This window comes from Thamnophis elegans, chromosome 4, assembly GCF_009769535.1.
Source record: "Thamnophis elegans isolate rThaEle1 chromosome 4, rThaEle1.pri, whole genome shotgun sequence".
NCBI classification, from domain to species: domain Eukaryota; kingdom Metazoa; phylum Chordata; class Lepidosauria; order Squamata; family Colubridae; genus Thamnophis; species Thamnophis elegans.
Window position 1 is genome coordinate 142048617 of NC_045544.1, and position 23542 is coordinate 142072158.

The 23542-nt window shown below is 52.9% G+C and overlaps 1 protein-coding gene across 2 annotated transcripts; it reads left to right on the forward strand.

The window, feature by feature from the left end:
• The first annotated feature begins 664 nt into the window (after positions 1-664).
• Positions 665-23463, forward strand: SPAG5 (sperm associated antigen 5). 2 transcript variants are annotated; one of them, XM_032215022.1, is made up of 23 exons: positions 665-724; positions 2968-3695; positions 4402-4594; positions 6063-6185; positions 6620-6712; positions 7630-7743; positions 8367-8486; positions 8583-8675; positions 8788-8889; positions 10397-10490; positions 10691-10826; positions 12436-12517; positions 12636-12769; positions 12847-13012; positions 13104-13212; positions 15105-15182; positions 17891-18002; positions 18118-18229; positions 20734-20814; positions 20892-21023; positions 22053-22127; positions 22208-22288; positions 23366-23463. In XM_032215022.1, exons 1-23 carry the CDS (start codon positions 689-691, stop codon positions 23435-23437), a joined length of 3066 nt encoding a protein of 1021 aa, XP_032070913.1. In that variant the 5' UTR covers positions 665-688; the 3' UTR covers positions 23438-23463. The 2 variants fall into 2 exon arrangements, with proteins under 2 accessions (XP_032070913.1, XP_032070914.1); XM_032215023.1 differs by having other exon boundaries at positions 7633-7743.
• The last annotated feature ends 79 nt before the right edge of the window (positions 23464-23542 follow it).

Sequence of the window (23542 nt, forward strand, 5' to 3'; positions counted from 1 at the left end):
CGCCAAGGTTGAGAAACACTATAAATCTAGATTGTCAAACCCTCCCATCAATTCCGCCTCGTCCTGCCTTCCGGGGCTCTGAAGACCAAGCCAAGCCCTTGGGGGACAGACAGCCCGTCTAGAAGACCCCTTGCCTTGATGTTGCACTTAACGACCTCCATCTGGTTTTTCCTCCTTTCTTTCATTCCGACGTTATAAGAGCGCAGTTAGAAACCAAACGTCTGTCAAAATAATTTTATCTACGAGTTCTAAACGCTTCAATTCTAACCTACTAAATTGCAAACTCGACCTTCCCTTCTTTCCGTAACGTCCATTCCAGACGCGTGTCCCACGACCCTCCCTTCTCTCGAGCCCCCGGGGGAAAACGCCTTCCCGTCTCGGGCTCCAGGGCAAACAGCTCTGCTGCTGCTGCTGCCTAGAAATCACGTTTACACGCCAACCAGGAGGAGACGCGTGTCGGAGTATTCCCACGTGTGAGCAGCAGGGAGGGGGAGAGAGAGAGAGAGAGAGAGAGAGACGCGTGTCTTCGGATATTACCGCGTCCCCGCCAATCAGCGTCCTGGAAGGGGGCCGCTGGGCGTGGCTTCGCAGCGGGCCCCTCCCCTCCGCCCAAAGCCTCGCGGCCAATCAGAGGCGGCGGTTTCATTCAAAAGCGAAACCCGCGCGAGGGCGGCGAGCGTCTCCCGGCATGGCTGAGTCGGGGTCGCCGAGCGGGAGGGGCCAGGTGAGTGCGGGCGCTGGGAGGGGGGGGCTTCCCCAGAGCTGGACTACAAGACCCATCCTCCCCAGAGGGTTTTGCAACTGGGGTGGAGGGGGGGGGGCGCTGCCTTTCTCCCTCCCTGCCGCCTCCCAGCTGTTTATCTCGTCCAGGGGGGGGGTCTTCAAACTTGGCCCCTTTAAGGCTCGTGGACTCCAACTCCCAGAATCCCCCAGCCAGCTATTCTTCCTGGTCTTAGCTCTGCTGGCTGGAGAATTCTGGGAGTTGGAGTCCACGAGCCTTAAAGGCACCAAGTTTGGGGACCCCTGATGTGGTCCCAAACATCTGGAGAGGCACTTAATTGGGGAAGGGGAGGTGTGTGCGAGAAACGAGGCTGCGTTGGGGCTTTTCTTCCCTGGGAAAGCGTGAAACAGGCCCCCTTTCCTCTCCCGGTTGGGAGTGCGAGGGCGGTGGCGGCCCTGGAAGTCTTGAGGACTAGAAACTTTAACTTGCTTTGGAACCTTCCAAGGCAGACTGTGCTGTGCAGAGGCCCTCTGGTTGCCCTTGGGGGGCAGGGAGGGGTCGCTGCCAGCCTCCCCCTCTGGGCTCTCCCCCCCCCCATTTTTTTTTTCCCAAATAAAATCATCCTCCATTACAAAATTGTAGAAAGTCAATTGGTTACACAGAGTTTTCGTGCATCCCTTCCGCCGTCATCACCTCTAATTCATATCAAATTATCTACTTTACATCACATATATTTATATATATTGCTATCATCATACCTCATCCTTCATATGCCTATAGTTGTTTTAACGTCCCTTTATAACATACGTTCCAAACTTTAAAACAAAGCCACATAGTGGCATTCCCTTATCTATTTCCAATTTCATCCAATCACATTATACCTTTATAACACATTCAAAATAAAAAATTATGTTTAATAACAAAGTTTTTAAACCTCTTAATTATTGTTTACAATTTATATCCAATTTTCCTTTTATCCTGTCAATACAAATTATTGCATTATCATTATCAGTCATTTAGTTTGACTGTTTAACATACTTTTTCCCCTTTTTTCACCCTTTAAAAATTTATACCAAATTTCCTCTTATCAAACCAATACATATGTATACATTGTTATCATTATCAATTATTTACCTAACTTTATCATTATCACTACATTTTTTACATAAAGCTCTAATTTTAAGTAAATTTAACTAGTGTTTTGTTATTAATTTTCATTATCTCAACCTGTGTCTTTCCAGTAATAATGTAGTCTTATTTCTTTTGCCATTTGTGGAATTGATCTTCTGGTTATTTCCTTAATCAAATTTGTTTGGACATCTCTTCGCAACTTGTTGCTTATTATATATCTTGTAAAATCTCGAAATCCTCCATCAGCTTCTTTAATCGGTTTATCTTTGGTTATCAGTAGTGTTTTGGTCAAAATTTCTCTCCTTAAGTCCACCCATCCTTCTCTTTTTCCTTCTTCTATACCAGTGTTTCTCAACCTTGGGAACTTGAAGATGTCCGGACTTCAACTCCCATTCGCTGGCTGGGGAATTCTGGGAGTTGAAGTCCGGACATCTTCAAGTTCCCAAGGTTGAGAAACACTGTTCTATACCATGAAATCTGTAGTGAAGCACCTTTCCATCAATCTTCCCTTTCCTTGTTCCACTCTTTCCATCTCCAACCACACTCAGTTCACTGTCAATATCCACAGTTATCATGCCTCTTTGTTCATTTTCCCCCTGAGTTTTTAGAACTCCAGCCTCCACTTTTTCCATTTGCTGAATATCTTCTATTTGCTGAGTATCTTCCATTTTTCCATCAGGTTTTGCAAAGTTTATATTTTCAATATTTTCCAATCTCTTCTCAATTCTCTCTGTTGTTTCTAATAATTTTTGAATGCCCGACATAATCTGTTGTAGTGTTATGGGTTTCTTTTTGAAGTCACATAGCAATAGCAGTTAGACTTATATACCGCTTCCTAGCCCTCTCTAAGCGGTTTACAGAGTCAGCATATTGCCCCCAACAACAATCCGGGTCCTCATTTTACCCATCTCGGAAGGATGAAAGGCTGAGTCAACCATGAGCCGGTGAGATTTGAACAGCCGAACTGCAGAACTGCAGTCAGCTGAAGTGGCCTGCAGTGCTGCATTTAACCACTGCGCCACCTCGGCTCTATCATCCTTGTGTCCCCTCCGCAGTGGCAGATGGGGGTGGGTGTCCCCCTCCCTCCCACTTAACCTCCCCCTGTTTGACCACAGGACCCAGCGGCTTCCTCTGCGCAGAATGGGCCCAACGAGTCACCCACGCCGGGCACCATCTCCTGGACGGCCCCCCTGGCCTGGCTGGAGCAGCTCCTGCCCGCTTCACCCCTGCTCACCGACCTCCGCCGCACCCTCTCAACCGGGGCCCCCCAGCAGGAGGGCTGGAGCTCCCCCGGGGACACTGCCAGCCCCCTTCCCCCGGGGTCTCATGGAGGCCTGGGTCCAGCATTGGAGCACCGGACCAGCACGCCTCTTTCGAGGGCGTCTCCAGGAGCCTGGGAAACCTCCACCAGCTGCCAGGACCTGGGGCCAAAGCCCCCCTTGGAGCAGGCTGGGCCCCTCGCCTCGCCCTGCTTGGCTGCCCCGGAGGCTGATGCTGCGGCCTCGCCGGAGGGCCAGGAATTGCCTACTGTGTGCCAGGACCTGGGCACTGCCCGCATCCCCCCAGCGTGCTGCGAGTGCCACGGCCTTTGGGGGTCTCCCCTGAGCGTCCTGGGCGAGGGGCTTGTCTCTCCGGCAGGGAAGGAGCCCTCCTGGCAAGGGATGGGCAGCAACCCTCCCTGCCTCACCTGTGCCCAGGGCACCAGTGTCACCCCCGTCTCCGTGGCGTCTGCGGCGGCCTGGACGTCCCAGCTGAGCCTCCGAGAGGCTGGAGTGAACACCTCCCCTGCGGAGAAGGCCACCACCAACGAGAACACAGCCCAGACGGACTCCCTTCTCTGGCAGTAAGTATTGCTGGTACAGGGCCCCCCCCCGCTCTGTCCCTCCCCTGGGCCCTTCAAGGCTGGGGCCAGGGGAGAAACTGAGGCAGCCAGGCCATTTCCTCTCCCCGTCAGAGGAGGGGGCGAGGCGTGGGTGGTGGGCTGGAAAGGCGACGGGCACCCAGAGTGAGGCTGGGGGTGTGATGGGGAAGCTCCAGTCGTTCCAGGGTGCCTGGCACAGTTTTATTGATGAAGATTTTTCACCCACCTTTTGCTACTTCATAAGTCACTCTGGCAGTCCTCTTTTCCCCCCACAACCACCCTGTGAGGTAGGTTCATGTGGACGGAAGAGGGACTGGCCTAAGGCGGGAGTAGAACTCCCCGTCTCCCGGTTCTGGGAGTCAAAGTCCACCCATCTTAAAGTGCGCCAAGGTTGAGGAAGAGCTAAGAGAGAGGGCTTATGGGAAATGGTTCCTCCAGCAGCAGAACTGGTCTACCTTTGCCTTGGCTAAGAGCCAAGAGGGGAGGGGGCTACCTCTGGGCAGGATATGGGTGGGGGGGACCCAAAATCCCAGGGGGGGTTGGGGTTAAATTGGAAATCTAAGATCCAGTTTCTCAGCAGGCGCCTCTTCCAGGCCCATCACCCCTTCGCACCCAGAGCCCAAGGGCTGGGGGGGGGAGACCCCTACCCCACCGCCTGGACTGAAGGGGGGGGTTCCTGTCTCCCCAGCTGCTCCCGGGACCAGCTGAGCCTCCTCTCCCGGGCGGAGCTGGAGGGGCGCCTGGAGAGCACCCTCATCATCATGGAAGCCCTCTCGTACCAGATCCGGGCCGCCCACGAGCTCCGGCCGTCGGCAGCCCCCGTGGGGCCAGCAGAGCAGAGGGAGGCGGCCACCCAGACCCCCAGCGCCATGTCCAGCGAGGTGAGGCTGGGGGTGGGTGGGAGACAGAAGGGGGACCTGCAGGGAATCTGAGCTTGACGGGCAGCACGGTCTGTCCTCTGCTGTGGACTAGCAACTTGTTTCTTTGGCCTGGAAGCGGCTGGGGGGGGGGGTCTTCCCAGTCCATCTCTGCCCGAGGCCCCCTTGCCCCTGATTTGCCCCCCCCCCCAGCCCAACAGCTCAGAAGGCTGAAGAAGCCCCTTCCTCCCCCTGAGATGCCCCCATGAAGAGCAGGGGGTTGCACAGAAGTGGAGCCGGTAGTCCTCAACTTACAACAGTTCAGTTAGTGACCATTCAACTTCAGACGTTTTCACACTTACGACTGTCGTTGCAGCATCCCCCGATGGTCACCCGATCAAAATTTCGGACACTTGGAAACCGACTTATATTTGTGATGCTCCGACTGTCTCAGGGTCACTTCGCCCCCCAATTAGGCTCCTTCGGGTCAAAGTCAACTGGGGGGGGGGCGCAGATTCACTTAGCAACCTAGTGACTGACCAGACAAGTGCAGTCACTCGCTTAACGACTGTGGCAAGAAAGATTGTAAAACGGGTGGGAAATTCACTTAAGAAATGTGTCGCTTAGCGACATAAATTTTGGCCTCAGTTGTGAGCTTCTGTCAGGCAGGGAAGACCTGCAAAAGGGGGGGGGGTACTTGCAGCCCCCTGTGCACCCCAGCCCCCCCCCCTCAAACCCAGAGAAGCCTCAACTTGATTTGGCTGCACGAAGTGCTTTTGGGGGGGGGGGGTGTCTGGTGCTCCCCAATACGGGGAATTTGGAGTCATCCAGAATATTCCAATAGGGGAGTACAGGTAGTCCTCGGTTTAGGACCACAATTGAGCTCTAAGTTTCTGTCGCTAAGTGAGACACGGGGTGAGTTTTGGACCATTTTGCAACTGTTAAGTGAATCCCGGCCCCACTGATTTTGCTTGTCAGGAGGTTGCAATAGGGGATTGCGTCACTCACACCCACACACACACATCCCCCACACACACACGGGACGCTGTGACCGCCATAAATACGAGCCAGTTTCCAAGTGTCCTGATTTTGATCCGGTGACCCACGGGGATACTTCTGCAACAGTCGTAAGTGTGAAAAGCAGCCATAACTCTGAAGCTGAATGGTGACTGAGACACTGAAACTCTTTATTTCCCAAACGGCCGGATTCTGACCACGTGACTGGGGGGGAGAGGCTGCAACCCTTCTGAAAAACGGTTTCTCAGTGCCGTTGTAACTTTGAACGGTCACTAAATGAAACGCCTGTAAGTCCAGGACTCCCTGTCCCTTCCACTCCGCAGGGAGTCGAGGGTCTTTCCTTCCTAGAGGCCCCAACTGAGACAGGCCTGACAGTCCCCGTTCCCTCCTGGCAGTCCCCAAGTCCCGTCTCCCCTCCGGCACCCGGGGTCCCCCCCCTGCTGGCCTGAGGGTCTCGTGGGGTCTCCTTTGGCAGGCGGAGGAGCGACTCTACCGCGGACTCTACGTGGCGGGGCGGCTGCGCTTCCGGTCCCTGAAGGGCTGCCAGGAGAAGCTGCAGGGCCTCGGCCGGTGGCTGGAGGGCGCCAACGAGGAGATGGCGAGTACCCAGGGCCCGGCTCAGTCGTGGGGAGGGGGGCTGGGGAGGGGAGGGGGGGCTCGTTTTCCCTCTTGGATCTCAGCTGCGCACAGAAGCCCTTGACTTAAGACTGGCCAGTTAGTGACCGTTGGAAGTCACGGCGTATCTCCCTGGAGGTTCAGGCAGTCCTCAACAACAGAGTCCCTCGCAGCTGTTAAGGGAGCAACCCGGCCGTTAAGTGAACCTCGTTTCCCCATTAGGTCGTATGACACCACCCACCCCCAGACAGGGGGGGGGGGGTTTCTGCCCGGGATTTAGCCTCCCTTCCCCAGCCACCATTCCCAGAGTAACCCAACCGCAGAGGGGGTGCCCTGCTGGGGGGGAATGGGGGATTACTACCCGGTGGGCCACTTCCTCCCCCTGCCCAGCCCAACGTGCCCCCCCTCCCTCTGCAGAGAGCCTGGTCATCTGACTCCAGGCAGCTCCTGGCCACAGTGGACGCCTCCTTCCAGCACCTCCAGGACGGCCGGAGGTCCCTCTGCCAGCAGGTGAGCATGGGGGAGGGGAGGGGCCTTTCCTCCTCTCCCTCTTACTTCCTCCCCCTTCCTTGCCTTTCCTTCCTCTTTCACCCTTCTTCCTTCCTATCTATTGCTCCCTCCCTCCCTTCCTTCCGCCTTTCTCAACTCCTTCCTTTCCTCCTCTCCTTCTTTCACCCTTCTTTCCTTCCTCTTCCCTTCCTTGCCTTTCCCTCCTCTTTCACCCTTCTTCCTCCCTCCCTATTGCTCCCTTCCTTCCTTCCTTCCTTCCTTTTGTCTTTCTCATTTTCCTTTCCCTTCCTTCCTTTCTTCTCTCCCTCTTTCTTCCTCCCTTCCTCTTCCCTTCCTTGCCTTTCCCTCTTCTTTCACCCTTCTTCCTCCCTCCCTCTTTCACCCTTCCTTCCTTTTCCCTTTCCTTCCTCTTTCACCCTTCTTCCTTCCTTCCTTCCTATTGCTCCCTCCCTTCCTTCCTTCCTTCCTTCCTTCCTTCCTTCTGCCTTTCTCAACTTGTTCCTTTCCTCCTCTCCCTCTTTCACCCTTCCTTCCTTCCTTCCTCTTCCCTTCCTTGTCTTTCCCTCCTCTTTCACCTTCCTTCCTTCCTCCCTATTGCTCCATTCCTTCCTTCCTTCCTTCCTTCCTTCCTTCCTTCCTTCCTTCCTTCCTTTTGTCTTTCTCATTTTCCTTTCCCTTCCTTCCTTTCTTCTCTCCCTCTTTCTTCCTCCCTTCCTCTTCCCTTTTTTGGCTTTCCTTCCTCTTTCACCCTTCTTCCTCCCTCCCTATTGCTCCCTTCCTTCCACCTTTCTCAACTCCTTCCTTTCCTCCTCTCCCTCTTTCGCCCTTCCTTCCTTCCTTCCTCTTCCCTTCCTTGCCTTCCCTTCCTCTTCCCCCACCCCTGCCCCGGCTCAAAGCCCTCCTCTCCCCTCCTGCAGCAGAAGGCGATGGGCCGGCTGCTGGCTCAGAGCAAGGCCCAGGTGCAGCAGTGGGGCCAGAAGCAGGAGGCCATGACCCGGGAGCTGGAGGCGGCCCTGGAGGCGAAGGATGCGGTAGGAGAGAAGGGCAGGGGTCTCTTGCACCACCCACCCCCGCCCCTCCTCAAAGCTCAGCCTGGGGGAAAGCGGCCAGGATGCCAGCCAGGCGCCTCCAGCCCCCCCTTCTCCCCAAGGGCCCCTTGCATGATGGGGAGGGGGGATGACAGCAAATGGGGGAGGATTGCAGGGGCCGCCTGTGGTTTGCATCCCTGGCTGCCAATCGGCTCCCCCAGGAGTGTGCCTGTAGAGGTAGTCCTTGACTTACAACCATCCGTTCAGGGACCGAAGTTAACATGGGCCCTGAAATAAGGATCTTTTCACACATACGACCGTCTGGGCATCCTCGGGGTCCCCCGATCAAAGTTTTGGCAACTGGCTCCTGTTCAGGACGGTTGCAGAGTTCAGGTGACCACCCCCCCTTTTTTTTTTAGACCTTCTGACCAGCAAATCCCAGATTTCACTTAACAACAACGGGTTAGCAGCACTTAGCAACGGCGGCAAGAAAGGTCGTAAACTGGAGCAAGGCTAACTTAGCCACAGAAATGTAGCTCTCGTAGGTCAAGGACCGCCTGTGTCACGCCCTGGGGGGGGGGCGAACGTGACCTCTCACTGCCCCCCCGCCCCCCTTTCCCTTGCAGGCCAACCTGGTCCGGGAGTCGGTGCAGTCTGAGGCTGCCTCCAAAATCCGGACGCTGGAGCAGACCGCGGAGTCCCGGCAACGCTTGTGGGCCCTGCTGCAGGAGGCGAAGGAGCTTAAGGTGGGGGGGGGGCAAGGGAGGGGCGGGCAGGAGGGGGGGCAGTTGCTTCCCTCCAATGTCTGCAGCTCCCTCTGTGCTCCCCCCCCCCTTTTGCAGGTGGATCTGTTGGCCGGATACGGCTGCCACGTGGCCAAAGGAGACGAACTCGCGGCAGCCCTGAAAGCCGACTGGGCTCGGATGCGGCTGGACGTAAGTGCTGCCCACTGACTCCCCCCCCCCCCTCCGTCCCTCTCCCAGAGGCTCCCTGTGCTGGCTGACAAGGGGGGTCCTTGGTCTCTTCCCTCCCCTTCCCCTCCCCTAGTACCAGGAGTACCGCAGCGTCGTCAGCAAGTGCCTCGTGGCCCACCGGAAGATGGCGGAGGAGGTGGAGGCCGCCCGGACGGAAGGCGCCCAGCACCGAGAGGCAAGGCTCTTTCCTGGGGCGGGGGAGAAGGGGGGGGCTGCTTCAGTCCTTAGGGCAGTGTTTCTCAACCTTGGCGACTTTAAGTCCTGTGGACTTCAACTCCCAGAATTCCCCAGCCAGCATAGCTGGCTGGGGGATTCTGGGAGTTGAAGTCCACAGGACTTAAAGTCGCCAAGGTTGAGAAACACTGCCTTAGGAGACCCCCATGGGTTGTGCTACAACATTGTCCCGTGGACACTGGGCCAGAGGCCGGCTGCACAGGTGGCCCTCGACTTAACCACCACGGGTGTAGCCCACAATTTCCGTGGCTAACCGAGACTAAGGTTGCTGAGTGAGTTTGTCCCCATTTTACCACCTTCCTTGTTACAGTCGTTAAGTGAATTGCTGCGGTTGTTGGCGAGACGAATCTCATTTCCCCGTTCGGCCGTTCGATGTTGCAGCGGCACTGGGGAGAAAGGGACTTGTGGCCATTTTTCACGCTTACGACCGTTGCAGCGTCCCCCAAGGTCCACGTGATCAGAATTCAGCCACTTGGCAACCGACTCACATTTAGGACGGTCTCAGGGTCACGTGACCCCCCCCCCCTTTTGCGACCTCCCGACAAGCAAAATCAATGGGTAACCCAGATTCACTTAACAACCGTATTCCTAACAACTGCAGTGATTCACTTAACAACTGTGCAAGAAATGTTGTAAAATGGGGCAAAACTCACTTAACAAATGTCTCGCTTTACAAAACAAATGTTGGGCTCAATTGTGGTCGTAAGTAGAAGGCTACTTGTACCTTTTGAGCTGATGCCTTAATTCTTCCCCATCAATCATGCTGCACAACTAGGACTAAATCAGAGTCTGAGGCAAAGGATTCCTCAGAGTCCCCATTTATGAAGAGAGCCACGTTGGCACATCCAGGGAAACCCAAATCCGAAGGCTTCCCGGTTTTCCCCACCCGGTTGAAAGTTTAAGATCTTGCCATCCCCACACCCACAAGCCCATCCCATGGTCCCATCTCCCACCGCCACGTTGGCAGCTTCCACCCACCCAGTTCCAGTCAGGTGCAGAGGTGCAGAGACAAAGGATAATGACCTTGCCTTTCTAGAAAGAACGTTGTTATGGCTACCTATCATCTAACGCCATACAATCCCATTTCCCACCATAGAAAAATGCATAGTAGAATAATAGAAAGTGTGGGAGGCCAAAGACCCAAAAGAAAAGATGGCTGCAGGCCTGGCAGAGGGTCTCGGAAGATGCCCCCTCTACAGAAGGGGTGCACGGAAGGGGGTGGGATCCCCCCCCTTTTCCCCTTCATAGTGGGGGGTCTCTTGGACCCTCCCCCCCCCAGCATTCCTGCCGCCTTGGCAAAATCGCCCTTTGGGAAAGGGGGAGGAGAGGGCAGAGCTGACCCGTACCCAGGGACGAGGGCCCCTGGGCTTCACCCGCTGGGGAGTCCTGCGGCCTCTGTCGGGCAGGGACTGCAGTGCCCATGCCCCCCCCCCCCATGACTTGTGCAGGTGTGCCAGAAGCTGGAGGAGACGACGGTGGAACTGGTGGAAGCACTGGGCCGGGTGAATGAGCTGGTGGAGAGCAACATGCGCCTGGATCGAGGTGAGCCCCCACCATGGGCGACCAGCCCTCCTGCGCGCCCGGTTCAAAAGCAGGCGCCGGAGATTGTGGCGTGTGGCCCCGCAATGCCGCTGGGCCTGGAGCCACAGAGAAGCGGCTAAAAAGTTTTGCTCCTGGGGCTGACCGCAGTCGGTCTCCTCTGTGGGGGGGGGGGTGTTGCTTGACCTCTGCCCTGTCCACAGAACTCCAGGCCGCTCTGGACAAAGTGGCCTCCTCGGAAGAGCAGCTGGAGCAGCTGCAGGAGGAACAGCTGGCGCTGACCCAGAGGCTGGAGGAGAAGACAGCAGCCATCCAGAAGCTGCAGGACGAAGCTGCCAGGTGAGTCCTGATGTTCTCGGCGAGGAGGGGGGAGGGGTCCCTGCTTGGCTGCTTCCCCCAACCTGCCACCCTCCAGATGTCCCCCCCCCAGGAATCCAGCTGTTGCACCACCTCTGGATGGACTGGCATCAGTCTGGGGTCTCTCTCATTTAATTTCACCTGGGAATTATCGAGCGCGGCCCCTTTAATTTCCAATTTTAATAGATTTGTATGCCGCCCAATCCGGAAGGACTCCGGGCGGCGTACATAAAAACAGACCTATGAACTTCAGCTCCCTGAGCTGGCTGGGGAATTCTGGGAGCTGAAGTCCACCGGTCTTAAAGGGGCCACAGTTGGAAGCCCCAGTCTTGGATAAAGGGACCCCCATCATAAATGACCCATTTTTATAAGGGCTGCCCCTCTTGGTTCCTTCCCTGAGAGTGGACCTGAGCCCCCCAGGAGTCGAGGGAGCCCGAGGCAGCCCCATTCCCCCAAAGACTATGGGGAGACTGTTGTAACGCTTGGGGGTGTTAGGGATGTAATCCTAGTCGGGTTGGCAAGATGGATGGATGGATGATAGGTAGATAGGTAAATAGATAGGTAAATAGATAGATAAATAGATAGATAGATAAATAGATAGGTAAATAGATAGATAGATAAGAAACGAAAGGAGATAGGTAGGTAGGTAGGTAGGTAAATAGGTAAATTGATAGGTAAATTGATAGATAAGAAACGAAAGGAGATAGATAGATTAGATAGATAGATAGATAGATATAGATAGATAGATAGATAGATAGATAGATAGATAGATAGATAGATAGATAGATAGATAGATAGATAGCAACAGCATCCAATCACATCTCACTTGAGCATTTAAAGTGACAGATACATTATTTCAATCATGGCATATGCCATGATGTATCTGTCACTTTAAATGCTCAAGTGAGATGTGATTGGATGCTGTTGCGTTAATCGGCCATAAGAGGGAGTAGGAACTACTACTGGTTGTTCCTGGTTGTTCCTGTATGTTCTCCGTGCTAATTATTGGAGTTGAATATTGTATATTGGATGGTGGCTACGCTGTATGTTAGTTACGTGTCTACATGATGAATCGTGAGTTGAGCATCTGTAAACCAACGTGTTGTTATCATAGGCTGTGTATACAATTCACGACTACTTTTCGCTTGCTTTGGAGAAGGTTTATCCTAATTTATTTTTGTTAACGCAAGTAAAGTTATCCTTGTTTTAACTTTGGCGGCTGTGATTGATAGTGTGACTCTTCAGGGACGCATCCCTTGCTTCCTTCTGCTACTCAACTCTCGTCTCCAAAAGGAGAGATACTTAACGGGGGGCTTTCAGGACGGCAGCAGCTGTGAAGACCCCTGGTTGGGGGGGGGGTTTGGGGGGGGGGGTGAAGCCCTGAACACGGTTTCCATTTCACTCTCAGTTGGTTCACCCATTGGATGGAAGTAGCCCTCGAATTACAATGGTTCACTTAGTGACCATACAAAGTTAGAACTTCGCTGAAAAAAGTGTGGTGGATTCGTTCAATGGAGCAGCTTTGCAGGGGGAAGGGGCGCCTCTGGCAGGGCTCCCCCTCCCCTCATTCCGGGAGGCTTCTGTTCCCCAGGCTGGCCCAGGAGAAGGAGCGGGCACAGCAGGAACGGGACAGTGTCCAGCGGGAATTCCGGGAGGCCTCGGATTGCCGCGAGGTAGGTTGGAAGCCGAGAGAGAGGGAGCTGGCCCTGGTGGGAGGGAGGGAGGGAGGGGGGATCTGGGGTGCCTTATTTGGGGGTGCCCTTCTACCTCCCCCCCCTCCCCTCTCTGCAGTTTCTCGAGCAGGAGAACCAGGTCGCCCGCCGTCAGCTGAGCGAGACGGAGGAGGAGCTGAAGGCCAGCCTCACCACTCTGCGGGAACGCGGCAGCCAGCTGGAGGACCTCAAGGAAGCCCACCAGAAGCTCCAGTAAGCGCTGGGCTCTCCCCCTCGCAGACCCCCCTCGTGGTGGGCAGCTGAGCCTGACCCTCTGACCTCTCCCTCAGGCAGGAGCAGGAGTCGCTGCGCACTGAGCTGGACGGCGCCAGGGCCGAGATCCAGGAAACCAAAAGGGGCCTGGAGAGGCTTTCCGGGGCCGTGCTGGAGTTGGGGGGTCTCCACGCCCAGTTCCTGGAGGTGACCGATATTCTGCAGATGGTCCGGCCAGACGAGGTAGGACAGGCCCGCTTTTCTGGCCGTATGGGTGGCCCCCTTTTTTCTCATGAAGGCCCCCCCCCCACCTCAATTCCGCCCTCTTTCCCAGGCAGCCCAAGTGGCCCCCCAGAGCAGCACCTGCACCCCAGCCCGGCCCACCCCCCACCGCCTGAGGGTCTCCTTGGTGGACAGCGTCCTTCGAGCTGCGTCCCAGGGAGGTGAGCGATCCCGGAAGGAGCCGCCTCTTGATTCCCAGAGTGGCTTCCTCGGGTATTTGTCCTTGTACAGGCAGTCCTCGACTTACGACCATAATTGAACCCCAAATTTCCCTTGTTAAGTGAGACATTCGTCAAGTGAGTTTTGCCCCATTTTAACCACGCTTCTTTCCCCATTTCTTAAGTGAATCACTGCAGGCGTTTAAGTTAGTCACACGGTCATTAAGTGAATCTTGTTCCCCCCACTGGTTTTGCTGGGCAGAAGGTTGCAAAAGGGGATCACGTGACCCCGGGAATAAATATATATATATTCAAAAGTAAGATACAAAGGCGGGGGGGGGGGGCGGGTTTGGAAGAAACATTATCAGGGTAGATTTGAGAAGGAAAAGGGAATAAGAAATAGCAATAGCACTAGCAGTTAGACTTATATACCGCTTCACAGGGCTTTCAGCCCTCTCTAAGCGGTTTACAGAGTCAGCGTATCGCCCCCAACAACAATCCGGGTCCTCATTTCACCCACCTCGGAAGGATGGAAGGCTGAGTCAACCTTGAGCCGGTGAGATTTGAACCGCTGAACTGCAGATAACAGTCAGCTGAAGTGGCCTGCACCCTAACCACTGCGCCACCTCGGCTCATGATATTCAATTATTTTTGGGTCTGTGGAAATCCCACCCCAAGAAAATAAAAATTAAGAGCTGGAAGACAACAATGAAAAAGAGAAAGGAAGAGAGGAGGAGAGGAAAAGGAGGGAAGGAAGATGGAGGTGAGGAGGGAAAGATGGAAAGGGGAAGGAGAGAGGGCAGGAAGGGGAAGAGAAAGAGAGGAGTAGGGGAGAGGAAAGGGAAGAAGGAAGGGAGAAGGAGAGAAGAAGGGGAAGGGGAAGAGAGGAGTGGGGGAGAGGTAAGGGAAGGAGGGAGGGAGAAGGAGAGAGGAAGGGGAAGAGGAGGAGAGGAGTGAGGGAGACGTAAAGGAAGAAGGAAGGGAAAGGAGAGGAGGGAGGGAGGAAGTAGAGAAAGGGAGGGAGGGAGAAGAGAAAGGGAGAAGAAGGGAGTGTCAAAATAGGCGGAAGGGATGGTAAACAAAGCAACCCAAATGGCAGATTATAACCCTGTAAATGGAATGAGAAATTCATAAAAATGGCGAATGTAAAAAAGAAGAATAACTCTGTGAATGCAGACCTGTAATTGTATAGAGAGAACAAAAAATAAAGAACTTTTCCAGAAATAAAGGCTCCCCCCAACCCCCCCCACCCACCCCAGCAAAACCTCTGACTTTGCCCAAGGAGGGAAAGGGGGGGCTACCAGCTGAGTTTGAGCCCCTCCTCTTAAGAATTCCTTCCCATTTCCCTGACCCTCCGTTATTTCTTTTTAGCCTTGGTTTTTAACGGGGTTTCCTGTTTTCGAGGCAGCCCTGGGCTCACGACCACAATTATAGCCCATCATTTTTCTGTTAAGCGAGACACATGTTCAACAGTTTTGCCCCGTTTTGCAACGGCAGCCGTCATAGGTGCATGCCGGTGGCCAAACGCCCAAATCCCCCCAACCCAGGGTGGGGATGCTGCCCCACTGAAAAACAGCCACGGGCCCCTCGCTTCAGTGGCATAACTCCGAACGGCCACTGGTCGTAAGTCGAGAACTCCCGTACTTAAATCCTATAACAGTGTTTCTCAACCTTGGCCACTTGAAGATGTCCGGACTTCAACTCCCAGAATCCCCCAGCCAGCATTCGCTGGCTGGGGAATTCTGGGAGTTGAAGTCCGGATATCTTCAAGTGGCCAAGGTTGAGAAACACTGTCCTAACCACTGCTGGGGAATTCTGGGAGTTGAAGTCCGGACATCTTCAAGTTGCCAAGGTTGAGAAACACTGTCCTATACTATTTCTTTCGTCTCTTTCAGCCCAAAAGACCCCCGGCCTCTGGAGCGAGACCACCGCATTTGTGCGCGCAGCCCCGGCACCCCCTCCCCAGTTCTCAGGTAGGAAGGATTAACCAGCGGAACAGCTGGCCTCTGGAAGTGGTGGGGGGCTCCGTCCCTGGAGGCTTTTGGGCAGCCGTTTGCCCGGAATGGTCGAGGGTCGTCAAGCAGGGGGTTGGACTAGAAGACCTCCAAGGCCCCTTCCAACGCTGGGATTTTGTATTCCGGGATCCATACCCGATATACGGAGGAGGAATTACCTGCCAGTGAGAACGGTTAATCAGCGGAACGACTTGCCACCAGAGGTTGGCAGGTTCTCCGTCACTGGAGGGTTTTAAGAAGAGCCAACCAGGGTCTCCTTTTTCCCCCCCATTCAAGGATTTTTATTTTTTAATACAAATTATCCATATTATAGGATATATTATTTTCTTTTACATCCTCTCATTTACATCGTCGTTTTGACATCATAGTTTTCGTTTTCCCTTTCAGCCAAATTATTCTCCTCCATTATTTTCCATCTTTATAGTTATATTTCCTTAATACATAAACAATACCTTCAAATGCCCCTTCAAAGTTACCCCAAATTTTCCTTTCTTATTTTCTCCGTTGGTATGTTTTGCTATAAAGAGCGTACGTCCCCTAATTCAATTTGAAGCATAGAGAGCATTTCTTTCCAGCTTTTTTCCTACCATGAACAATATCATTTCTTTATCTCTTAATTAGTTACGTCACCATAACAATCTTACTACTATTCTCTTTCGTCTCCTTATAAAACTCTTTTCTCCTTTCTTCCTCTTTTAACCGTTTTCTCTCGAGCTCCCCAAAAGTCCCAGTTTTAATTAGCAATAGCAATAGCAGTTAGACTTATATACCGCTTCATAGGGCTTTCAGCCCTCTCTAAGCGGTTTACAGAGTCAGCATATTGCCCCCACAGTCTGGGTCCTCATTTCACCCAGATAGATAGATAGATAGATAGATAGATAGATAGATAGATAGATAGATAGATAGATAGATAGATAGATAGATAGATAGATAGATATAGAGGGAGCGATAGATATAGAGAGAGGGAGGGAGGGAGAGATAGATATAGATAGGATAGATAGATAGATAGATAGATAGATAGATAGATAGATAGATAGATAGATAGATAGATGGCAATAGCAGTTAGACTTATATACCGCTTCATAGGGCTTTCAGCCCTCTCTAAGCGGTTTACAGAGTCAGCATATCGCCCCCACAGTTTGGGTCCTCATTTCACCCAGATAGATAGATAGATAGATAGATAGATAGATAGATAGATAGATAGATAGATAGATAGATAGATAGATAGATATAGAGGGAGAGAGAGGGAGGGAGGGAGAGATAGATATAGATAGGATAGATAGATAGATAGATAGATAGATAGATAGATAGATAGATAGATAGATGGCAATAGCAGTTAGACTTATATACCGCTTCATAGGGCTTTCAGCCCTCTCTAAGCGGTTTACAGAGTCAGCATATCGCCCCCACAGTTTGGGTCCTCATTTCACCCAGATAGATAGATAGATAGATAGATAGATAGATAGATAGATAGATAGATAGATAGATATAGAGGGAGAGAGAGGGAGAGAGAGGGAGGGAGGGAGAGATAGATATAGATAGGATAGATAGATAGATAGATTAGATAGATAGAGATAGATAGATAGATAGATCGTGACCCGTCAAAACCGCGTTCCACAAAAGCGCGATCGACGAAATCGCGTATGTGACGTCATCACAACGCGACGAAAAAGATCAAAAAATTGAAATAAAAATTAAATTACAGCAAGCCGATTCACATAAAGGTAAGCGTTAGGTTAAGGGTTAGGGTTAGGGTTAGGTTAAGGGTTAGGGTTAGGTTTAGAGCGTTAGCGTTACGTTTAGCGTTAGGTTAAGGGTTAGCGTTAGGTTTTTCGTTAGGTTAAGGGTTAGGTTTAGGGTTAGGTTTAGGGTTAGGTTAAGGGTTAGGTTTAGGGTTAGGTTTGGGGGGGTTAGGGGAAGGTTTTCGCTTTATTTTTACATTTTTCGATCTTTTTCGTCGCGCTGTGATGACGTCACATACGCGCTTTCGTCGACCGCGATTTTGTCGTCCGCGGTTTTGTGGTGTTACCAGATAGATAGAGATAGATAGAGATAGAGAGATAGATAGAGATAGAGAGATAGATAGATAGATAGATAGATAGATAGATATAGATGATAGATAGATAGATAGATAGATAGATAGATAGATAGATAGATAGATAGATAGATAGATAGATAGATAGATAGATAGCAATAGCAATAGCAGACTTATCTACCGCTTCATAGGGCTTTCAGCCCTCTCTAAGCGGTTTACAGAGTCAGCATATATTGCCCCCACAGTCTGGGTCCTCATTTCACCCACCTCGGAAGGATGGAAGGCTGAGTCAACCTTGAGCCGGTGAGATTAGAACCGCTGAACTGCAGATAACAGTCAGCTGAAGTGGCCTGCAGTACTGCACCCTAACCACTGCGCCACCTCGGCTCTTCCCCTTTACCCTAACTACTACTTCTTCCTTTTCCCGTTTTTGTAATTGTTGTATCTTTTCTTCAGAGTATTTACTTTTATTATCCTAGTCACTTTCCCCAGGGTTTCCCCAGTGGAGTAGGGTCTCCTGCTTGAGCAGGGGCTGGACTAGAAGACCTCCAAAGGTCCTTTCCAACTCCGGGATTCTCTTATCCTGACTCCTTGCCCTTCCTAACCCGCCCTGACCGGACTCCCTCTGCAGAGATTCAAGCCTCTCTGGCCAGCTGCACCCAGGACCTGCACCGGGCTATGGAGCAGCTGCACCCCCTGGCCAGGCGTTGCCAGGAAGACGTCGAAGAGCTGCGGGCACAGATGTGAGCGATGGCAGGGGTGCTGGCTCTGGAGGGAGGGGCTGGGGAAGTGGGTGGTCTTCCTAGCCCTTCTTTGGGGCAGAAGCAACTCTCCTCTGAGCTCCCTTTCTCCTGGCAGTCTACAGCTGAAGCAACAGCTGGAAGCATCCCAGACGCAGCACCAGGCCGAGATGGACGCCTGCCACTCAGCCCAGACCAAGCTCAGCAAGGTTCTCCAGCTGAAGATCCAGGTGTGCTGGGGGGGAGGGGGGGCTTGCCTCCTGCTGTCCGACCTTGGCCACTTTTAAGGCTTGGGGACTTCAACTCCCAGAATTCCCCGCACAGCAGCCTAGGATATTCTGGGAGTTGAAGTCCCCAAGCCTTAAAAGTTGCTATACTTGGACACCGCTTCCCAATCCTCCAGGGAGTTCTCTTACTTGAAGGGTTCTTCTAAATGTAAGGTTCTAGTCCTCATGGTTCATTAGGCAGCACCCGAGTTTCTGCAGCACACTAAAGCCGTGATTTGTCAGCCCAGCTAGAAAAGTCTTTGTTCATGCGAAGCTATAAGGCCAGACAGAACCGAGGTGGCGCAGTGGTTAGAGTGCAGCACGGCAGGCTACTTCAGCTGACTGCAGTTCTGCAGTTCGGCTGTTCAAATCTCACCGGCTCAGGGTTGACTCAGCCTTCCATCCTTCCGAGGTGGGTGAAATGAGGACCCAGATTGTTGTTGGGGGCAACATGCTGACTCTGTAAACCACTTAGAGAGGGCTGAAAGCCCTATGAAGCGGTATATAAGTCTAACTGCTATGGCTATTGCTAACCTCCCAAGCCAGAGCAGAGACGTTTCTCCTAAGAAGAGAGGGCCTCCCAGCTTCATCTCAGGTTAGCTTCATCGGTCAGCTATGTAGGTGGTCCCCATGTTACGATGTTTCATTTAGTGACTGAAAAAAGGGACTGATGTCCATTTCTCACACTTACATCCGTGATAGCATCCCCGCAGTCACGTGATCAGAATTCAGACTGACTCACATTTACGACGTTCACAGTGTCCCCCGGTCACGTGATCCCCTTTTCCGACCTTCTGACCAGCAAAGTCAACAGGGGGGGGGGGGGGGAGAGTGACAACCATTTTTATGTTACTAAATTAACAACTGCAGTGACTCACTTAGCAACTGCGGCAAGAAAGGTTGTAAAATGGAGCTAAACTCCCTCAACAAATATTCTCACTTAGCAACAAAACTTTTGGGCTCAATTGTCGTAAGTGGAGACATATATATATATATAGATTTAGATTTAGATTTATTTTATTTGTATGCCGCCCTTCTCCGGGCGGCATACAAATAACATAAATCAATATATATATATTGCATTTTGTGCTGATAAATAAATAACGGGAGACTAGTATAGATCTATTTCATTTCATTTCATTTTCATTTTGCTTTATTTGTATGCCGCCCTTTTCCCTGAAAGGGACTCAGGGCGGCTCACAACTCAAGAAAGGAGGGGAAAAACAAACAAAGTTACAAAAAACATAAAAAGCATAATTAAAAAAGCACAACAGTCATACCATTCAAGTGGGGTTGAAGTCTTTAGCCCCAGGCCTGTCGGAACAGCCAGGTTTTAAGGGCTTTGCGGAAGGTCTGGAGGGTGGTGAGGGTTCGAATCTCCACGGGGAGTTCGTTCCAGAGGGTCGGAGCAGCCACAGAGAAGGCTCTCCTCCGGGTAGTCGCCAGTCGACACTGGCCGGCGGATGGAATTCGGAGGAGGCCTAGTCTATGGGATCTGATCGGTCTAGTGGAGGTAATTGGCAGTTATGGTAATTTCAAGCTATTTAGCTCTCATCAGCTAGCCATACCCTTACTGGCTTTCTATATATATCTTTTTCATATAGTAGATGGATGGGTGTCAGGTCAAACTACTGGGATAAACAGGGTTGTAGAAATTCATGAATTGTGGGCCTGTTTTGCAAAGTGGGGGGGTGGGTGGGATTATTTTTCTTGAAATGTATTCAGCTGGGGAAGGACACACCGTTTGTGTGTATGTGTCTTTATGTTCAGTTTAGTTTTGATTTGTTCTTATATTTTTTCCTTTTTTTAAAAAAAAGTTTTTTTCTTTTTATTTCTCATGCATCCATTCACAAATGTACAATCTCATAACTGTTATTAATAATGTGTGTTACCTTTTAACATTTATAACAATTTTTCTCCCCCTACAATTAACACTATAATTGAGATTGCTTTTCTATCATCCCAGACACACCCTACTCCTCCCTTCCCTCCTTCTCTCCTTTCTTCTTTCCTCCTCTCCTTCCCCTCCCTCTCCCCCTCCCCCGCTCCTCCGCTCTTCTTTCCTTTCCTCCCCTACTCTTACTTCCCCTCCATTTCTTCCTCTCCTTTTCCCTTTCTTCTTTCCCTCTCCCTTCTCCTCCCTTCCCATCTTACCTTTCCCACCCACCCACCCCTTTTTTTTGAAGTTTTGATGCTGTAAATAAAATAATGGAAAGAAAGAGCCCAACCGGGGGCATCTTGGGGGTTCAGGCAGAGCTCTTCCCAGCTGGGATTCTCAGGGAGGCCTCCAGAGGTCATTTAGCCAGGCCACCCCCCTGCCCTTCTGCAGCCTGGCACCCTCCGTCTCCAGCAGGGACGGCTGCTTTGAAAGGAGAGTTGTGGCCTGCTTGCCCTGTCCCCCCCGCCCAGCCAGGCTTCCTCCTCCGCCTGCTCCAGAGAACCCCCTCTTTCTCCCCCCCCCCCCCCAGAGCGAGAAGGAGCTGCAGGAGCTTTTGCGCCAACAAGAAGAGAAGCAATGCCGGCAGAGTGACCAGAAGAGGGAAGTGGCGGTATGTGACGGGTTGCGGGGCAGCCGTGGGGGTGGCTTCCCTGCCCTGCCAGCGACTGACCGGCCTTCCTCCCCCAGACCCTGCAGGAGGAGGTGGCCCAGCTGAAGCTGGAGCTCCAGAAGTCAAAGACAGAAGCCACCACTCTGTGGGACGAGATGAGCGGGGCCCATCGGCCGGACGTCCAGGAGAAGATCTGGCTGAGGCAGGAGGTGCCAAGAACGGGGGGGGGGGGGGGGCTGCACCGGTTCTGGCTCTCGGGACCCTTGCTGGGGCCCATTCTTAAATTCTTGGGGTGCCCTCCCACCTGAAACACGGGTGGGTGCCACGGGAAGCAAGAGATCCAGGCAGTTCAAATGGCTGTCGATTGCCAGCTTCAGCTCTCTACAAGAATCTGGCCAACTAACAGCCAAGGCAAACAAGCGGGGGATAAGGAAGGCATTCAAGTAGGGCTAGACTTGATCTCTTGCTGGGGCGAAGGGACTCGAGAATTATGACATTGGAGCCCCCCCTCCGTTGGTCGCAGCCTGGTCACTTCCTACACGGTGGCCCCTTTGCGACTGTGGACTTCATCTCCCAGAATCCCCCAGCCAGACTTCCGGGAGTTGAAGTTCAGAGGTCATAAGGGGGCCCTAGCTGCCCACCTCTGATCTGGAACCTCCTTATCGGAGACGCATGGACTGCAGATCGTCTCGACTTACAGCCGTTCAGTCACAACAGCCCTGAACAAAAGGGACTTATGGCCGTTTTTCATACCTACGACCAATGCAGAATTCCCCAGGGTCACGCGATCAAAATTCAGGCCCTTGGGAGCTGACTCTTATTTATGACGGTTGTAGTGTCCTTGAGGGTCATGCGACCCCTTTTGCGACCAGATTCACTTAACAACCGTGTGGTTAAGTTCACTACAGCGATTCACTTAACAACGGTGGCAAGAAAGGTCGTAAAAGCGGAACAACCGTCTCGCTTTGAAACAGACATTTGGGCCTCCGTTGTGTTTGCAAATGCTGACTCCGGGACGCTCTGTGAGGGTCAAACATTCAAGCCTTCGGATTTTGATCGTGGGCCTACGGGGATGCGGCAAAGGTCGTAAGTGTGAAAACTGGCCGTGTCACTAAACAAACGCTATAAATTCTGCCCACGTGGAATCTCTCAGTGCCAACCACGAGTCCTTCCGGAGTCTCTGCGCGTGCCCAGGTGCCCCCTCTTGGGGCTCACGTCCGTCTCTCATCCCCCCACAGGTCGGGAAGCTGAAGGAGCAGCTGCTGCAGAAGGACACGGAGCGCACCCAGGCCGTGACCAGCCACCTCATGCAGGTGAGTGTCCGGCGGGTGGGCCAGGGTCTCCGACCTTCAGCGCCCGTCCTGACGGCCCCCTCTGTGGCTTGTGCCCGCAGGTGAGGTGCCTGGAGGAGCGGCTGTGCCAGGCCCAGCAGCTGCTGAGGCGCCAGGAAAAGGTGGAGGCGAACCTGAAGCAGGTGAGTGGCCTGGGCCCCGCCTGGCGCCCGGGAGGCAGGCGGAAGTCCCCCAGGGCAGCAGCATCCCCCCTGGCTTCCCTCTGAGGAGGACCAGAAGTCCCAATAAGTTTGGGGGCAAATGTTGAGGTCTCTAGAATGGGCCCCAATCCATTGGAGTGCCCAAGGGGCTAGTCCTCTTGTTTTGAGAAGACCTCACACCCGTCCAGAATCCCTGATGGACTTCAACTCCCAGAATTCCCCAGGCAGGGTGCTTTAAGACCCACCCTTCCGCCAGCCCCACTCCCTTCTAGCACTGATGATGTTGCCCAGTTGGGCCATGAAACGCCTGAAAGAAAACACGGCCAGAGAGCACCAAGGATCCAACAGTCCTCTCTCCCCCCCCCCCTTCTTCATAGCTGCCTGGGGAATTCTGGGAATTGAAGTCCACCAGTCTTAAAGGGGCCAAGGTTGGAGACCCTTCAAATAGAGGGTTGTGCCCAGAATCATAGCGACTCTTCTTTTGGGGGAGGGGGGCAAGGTTGAAATGGGATCTGGATGGCCTCCTTTTGGGGATAGGAAAGGGATGGATAGATGACCTCTACAGCCCCTTCCAACTCACACCTTCCGAGAGTCACATGCTCCCTTCGACCTGCCGGCTAAGGGAATGGCTGCCAGGGCATCCAGCCGCATTCGCGGCATCTGTGCCCCAAATGAGCCCAGGTGGCGCAGTGGTTAGGGTGCAGTACTGCAGGCCACTTCAGCTGACTGTGATCTGCAGTTCAGCGGTTCAAATCTCACCGGCTCAAGGTCGACTCAGCCTTCCATCCTTCCGAGGTGGGTGAAATGAGGACCCAGACTGTGGGGGCGATATGCTGACTCTGTAAACCGCTTAGAGAGGGCTGAAAGCCCTATGAAGCGGTAGATAAGTCTAATAAATAAATAAATAAGTGCCTGACTGGAACAGCCTCTCCAGAAACAGTCCTGCTCCCAGCCCTGGGCCCAAGGCTCCCTCCCTCCCTCTCCCACTGCTGTTCTCCACGTGGCCGTGGTCGGCCGGAGCCCCGTGGCCTGAGTGCTGCTCCCCTGTTTCCCCTCCAGGCCCTCTCCACGTTGCCGGCTCAAGTGTCCAGCCTCGCTGAGGTCCAGCGCCTTCTGGATCTGTTGGTCTGAAGAGGCCACGGAAGTGAAGAGTTTGTTCTCACCCGTGAATAAATTATTATATTTGCAAGGCAGTTTGTCTCTGCTTCCGTCCCATCAATGGTGATGCCCTCGGCT

What these genes read in the sequence shown, in the direction of transcription:
- SPAG5 (XM_032215022.1), top strand. Translation starts at nt 689, where the DNA reads ATGGCTGAGTCGGGGTCGCCGAGCGGGAGGGGCCAG. An exon ending in AGGGCGCCAACGAGGAGATG is followed by an intron (nt 6,186 to 6,619) that starts GCGAGTACCCAG and finishes CTCCCTCTGCAG; the next exon opens with AGAGCCTGGTCATCTGACTC. An exon ending in ACCCCCTCCCCAGTTCTCAG is followed by an intron (nt 15,183 to 17,890) that starts GTAGGAAGGATT and finishes CTCCCTCTGCAG; the next exon opens with AGATTCAAGCCTCTCTGGCC.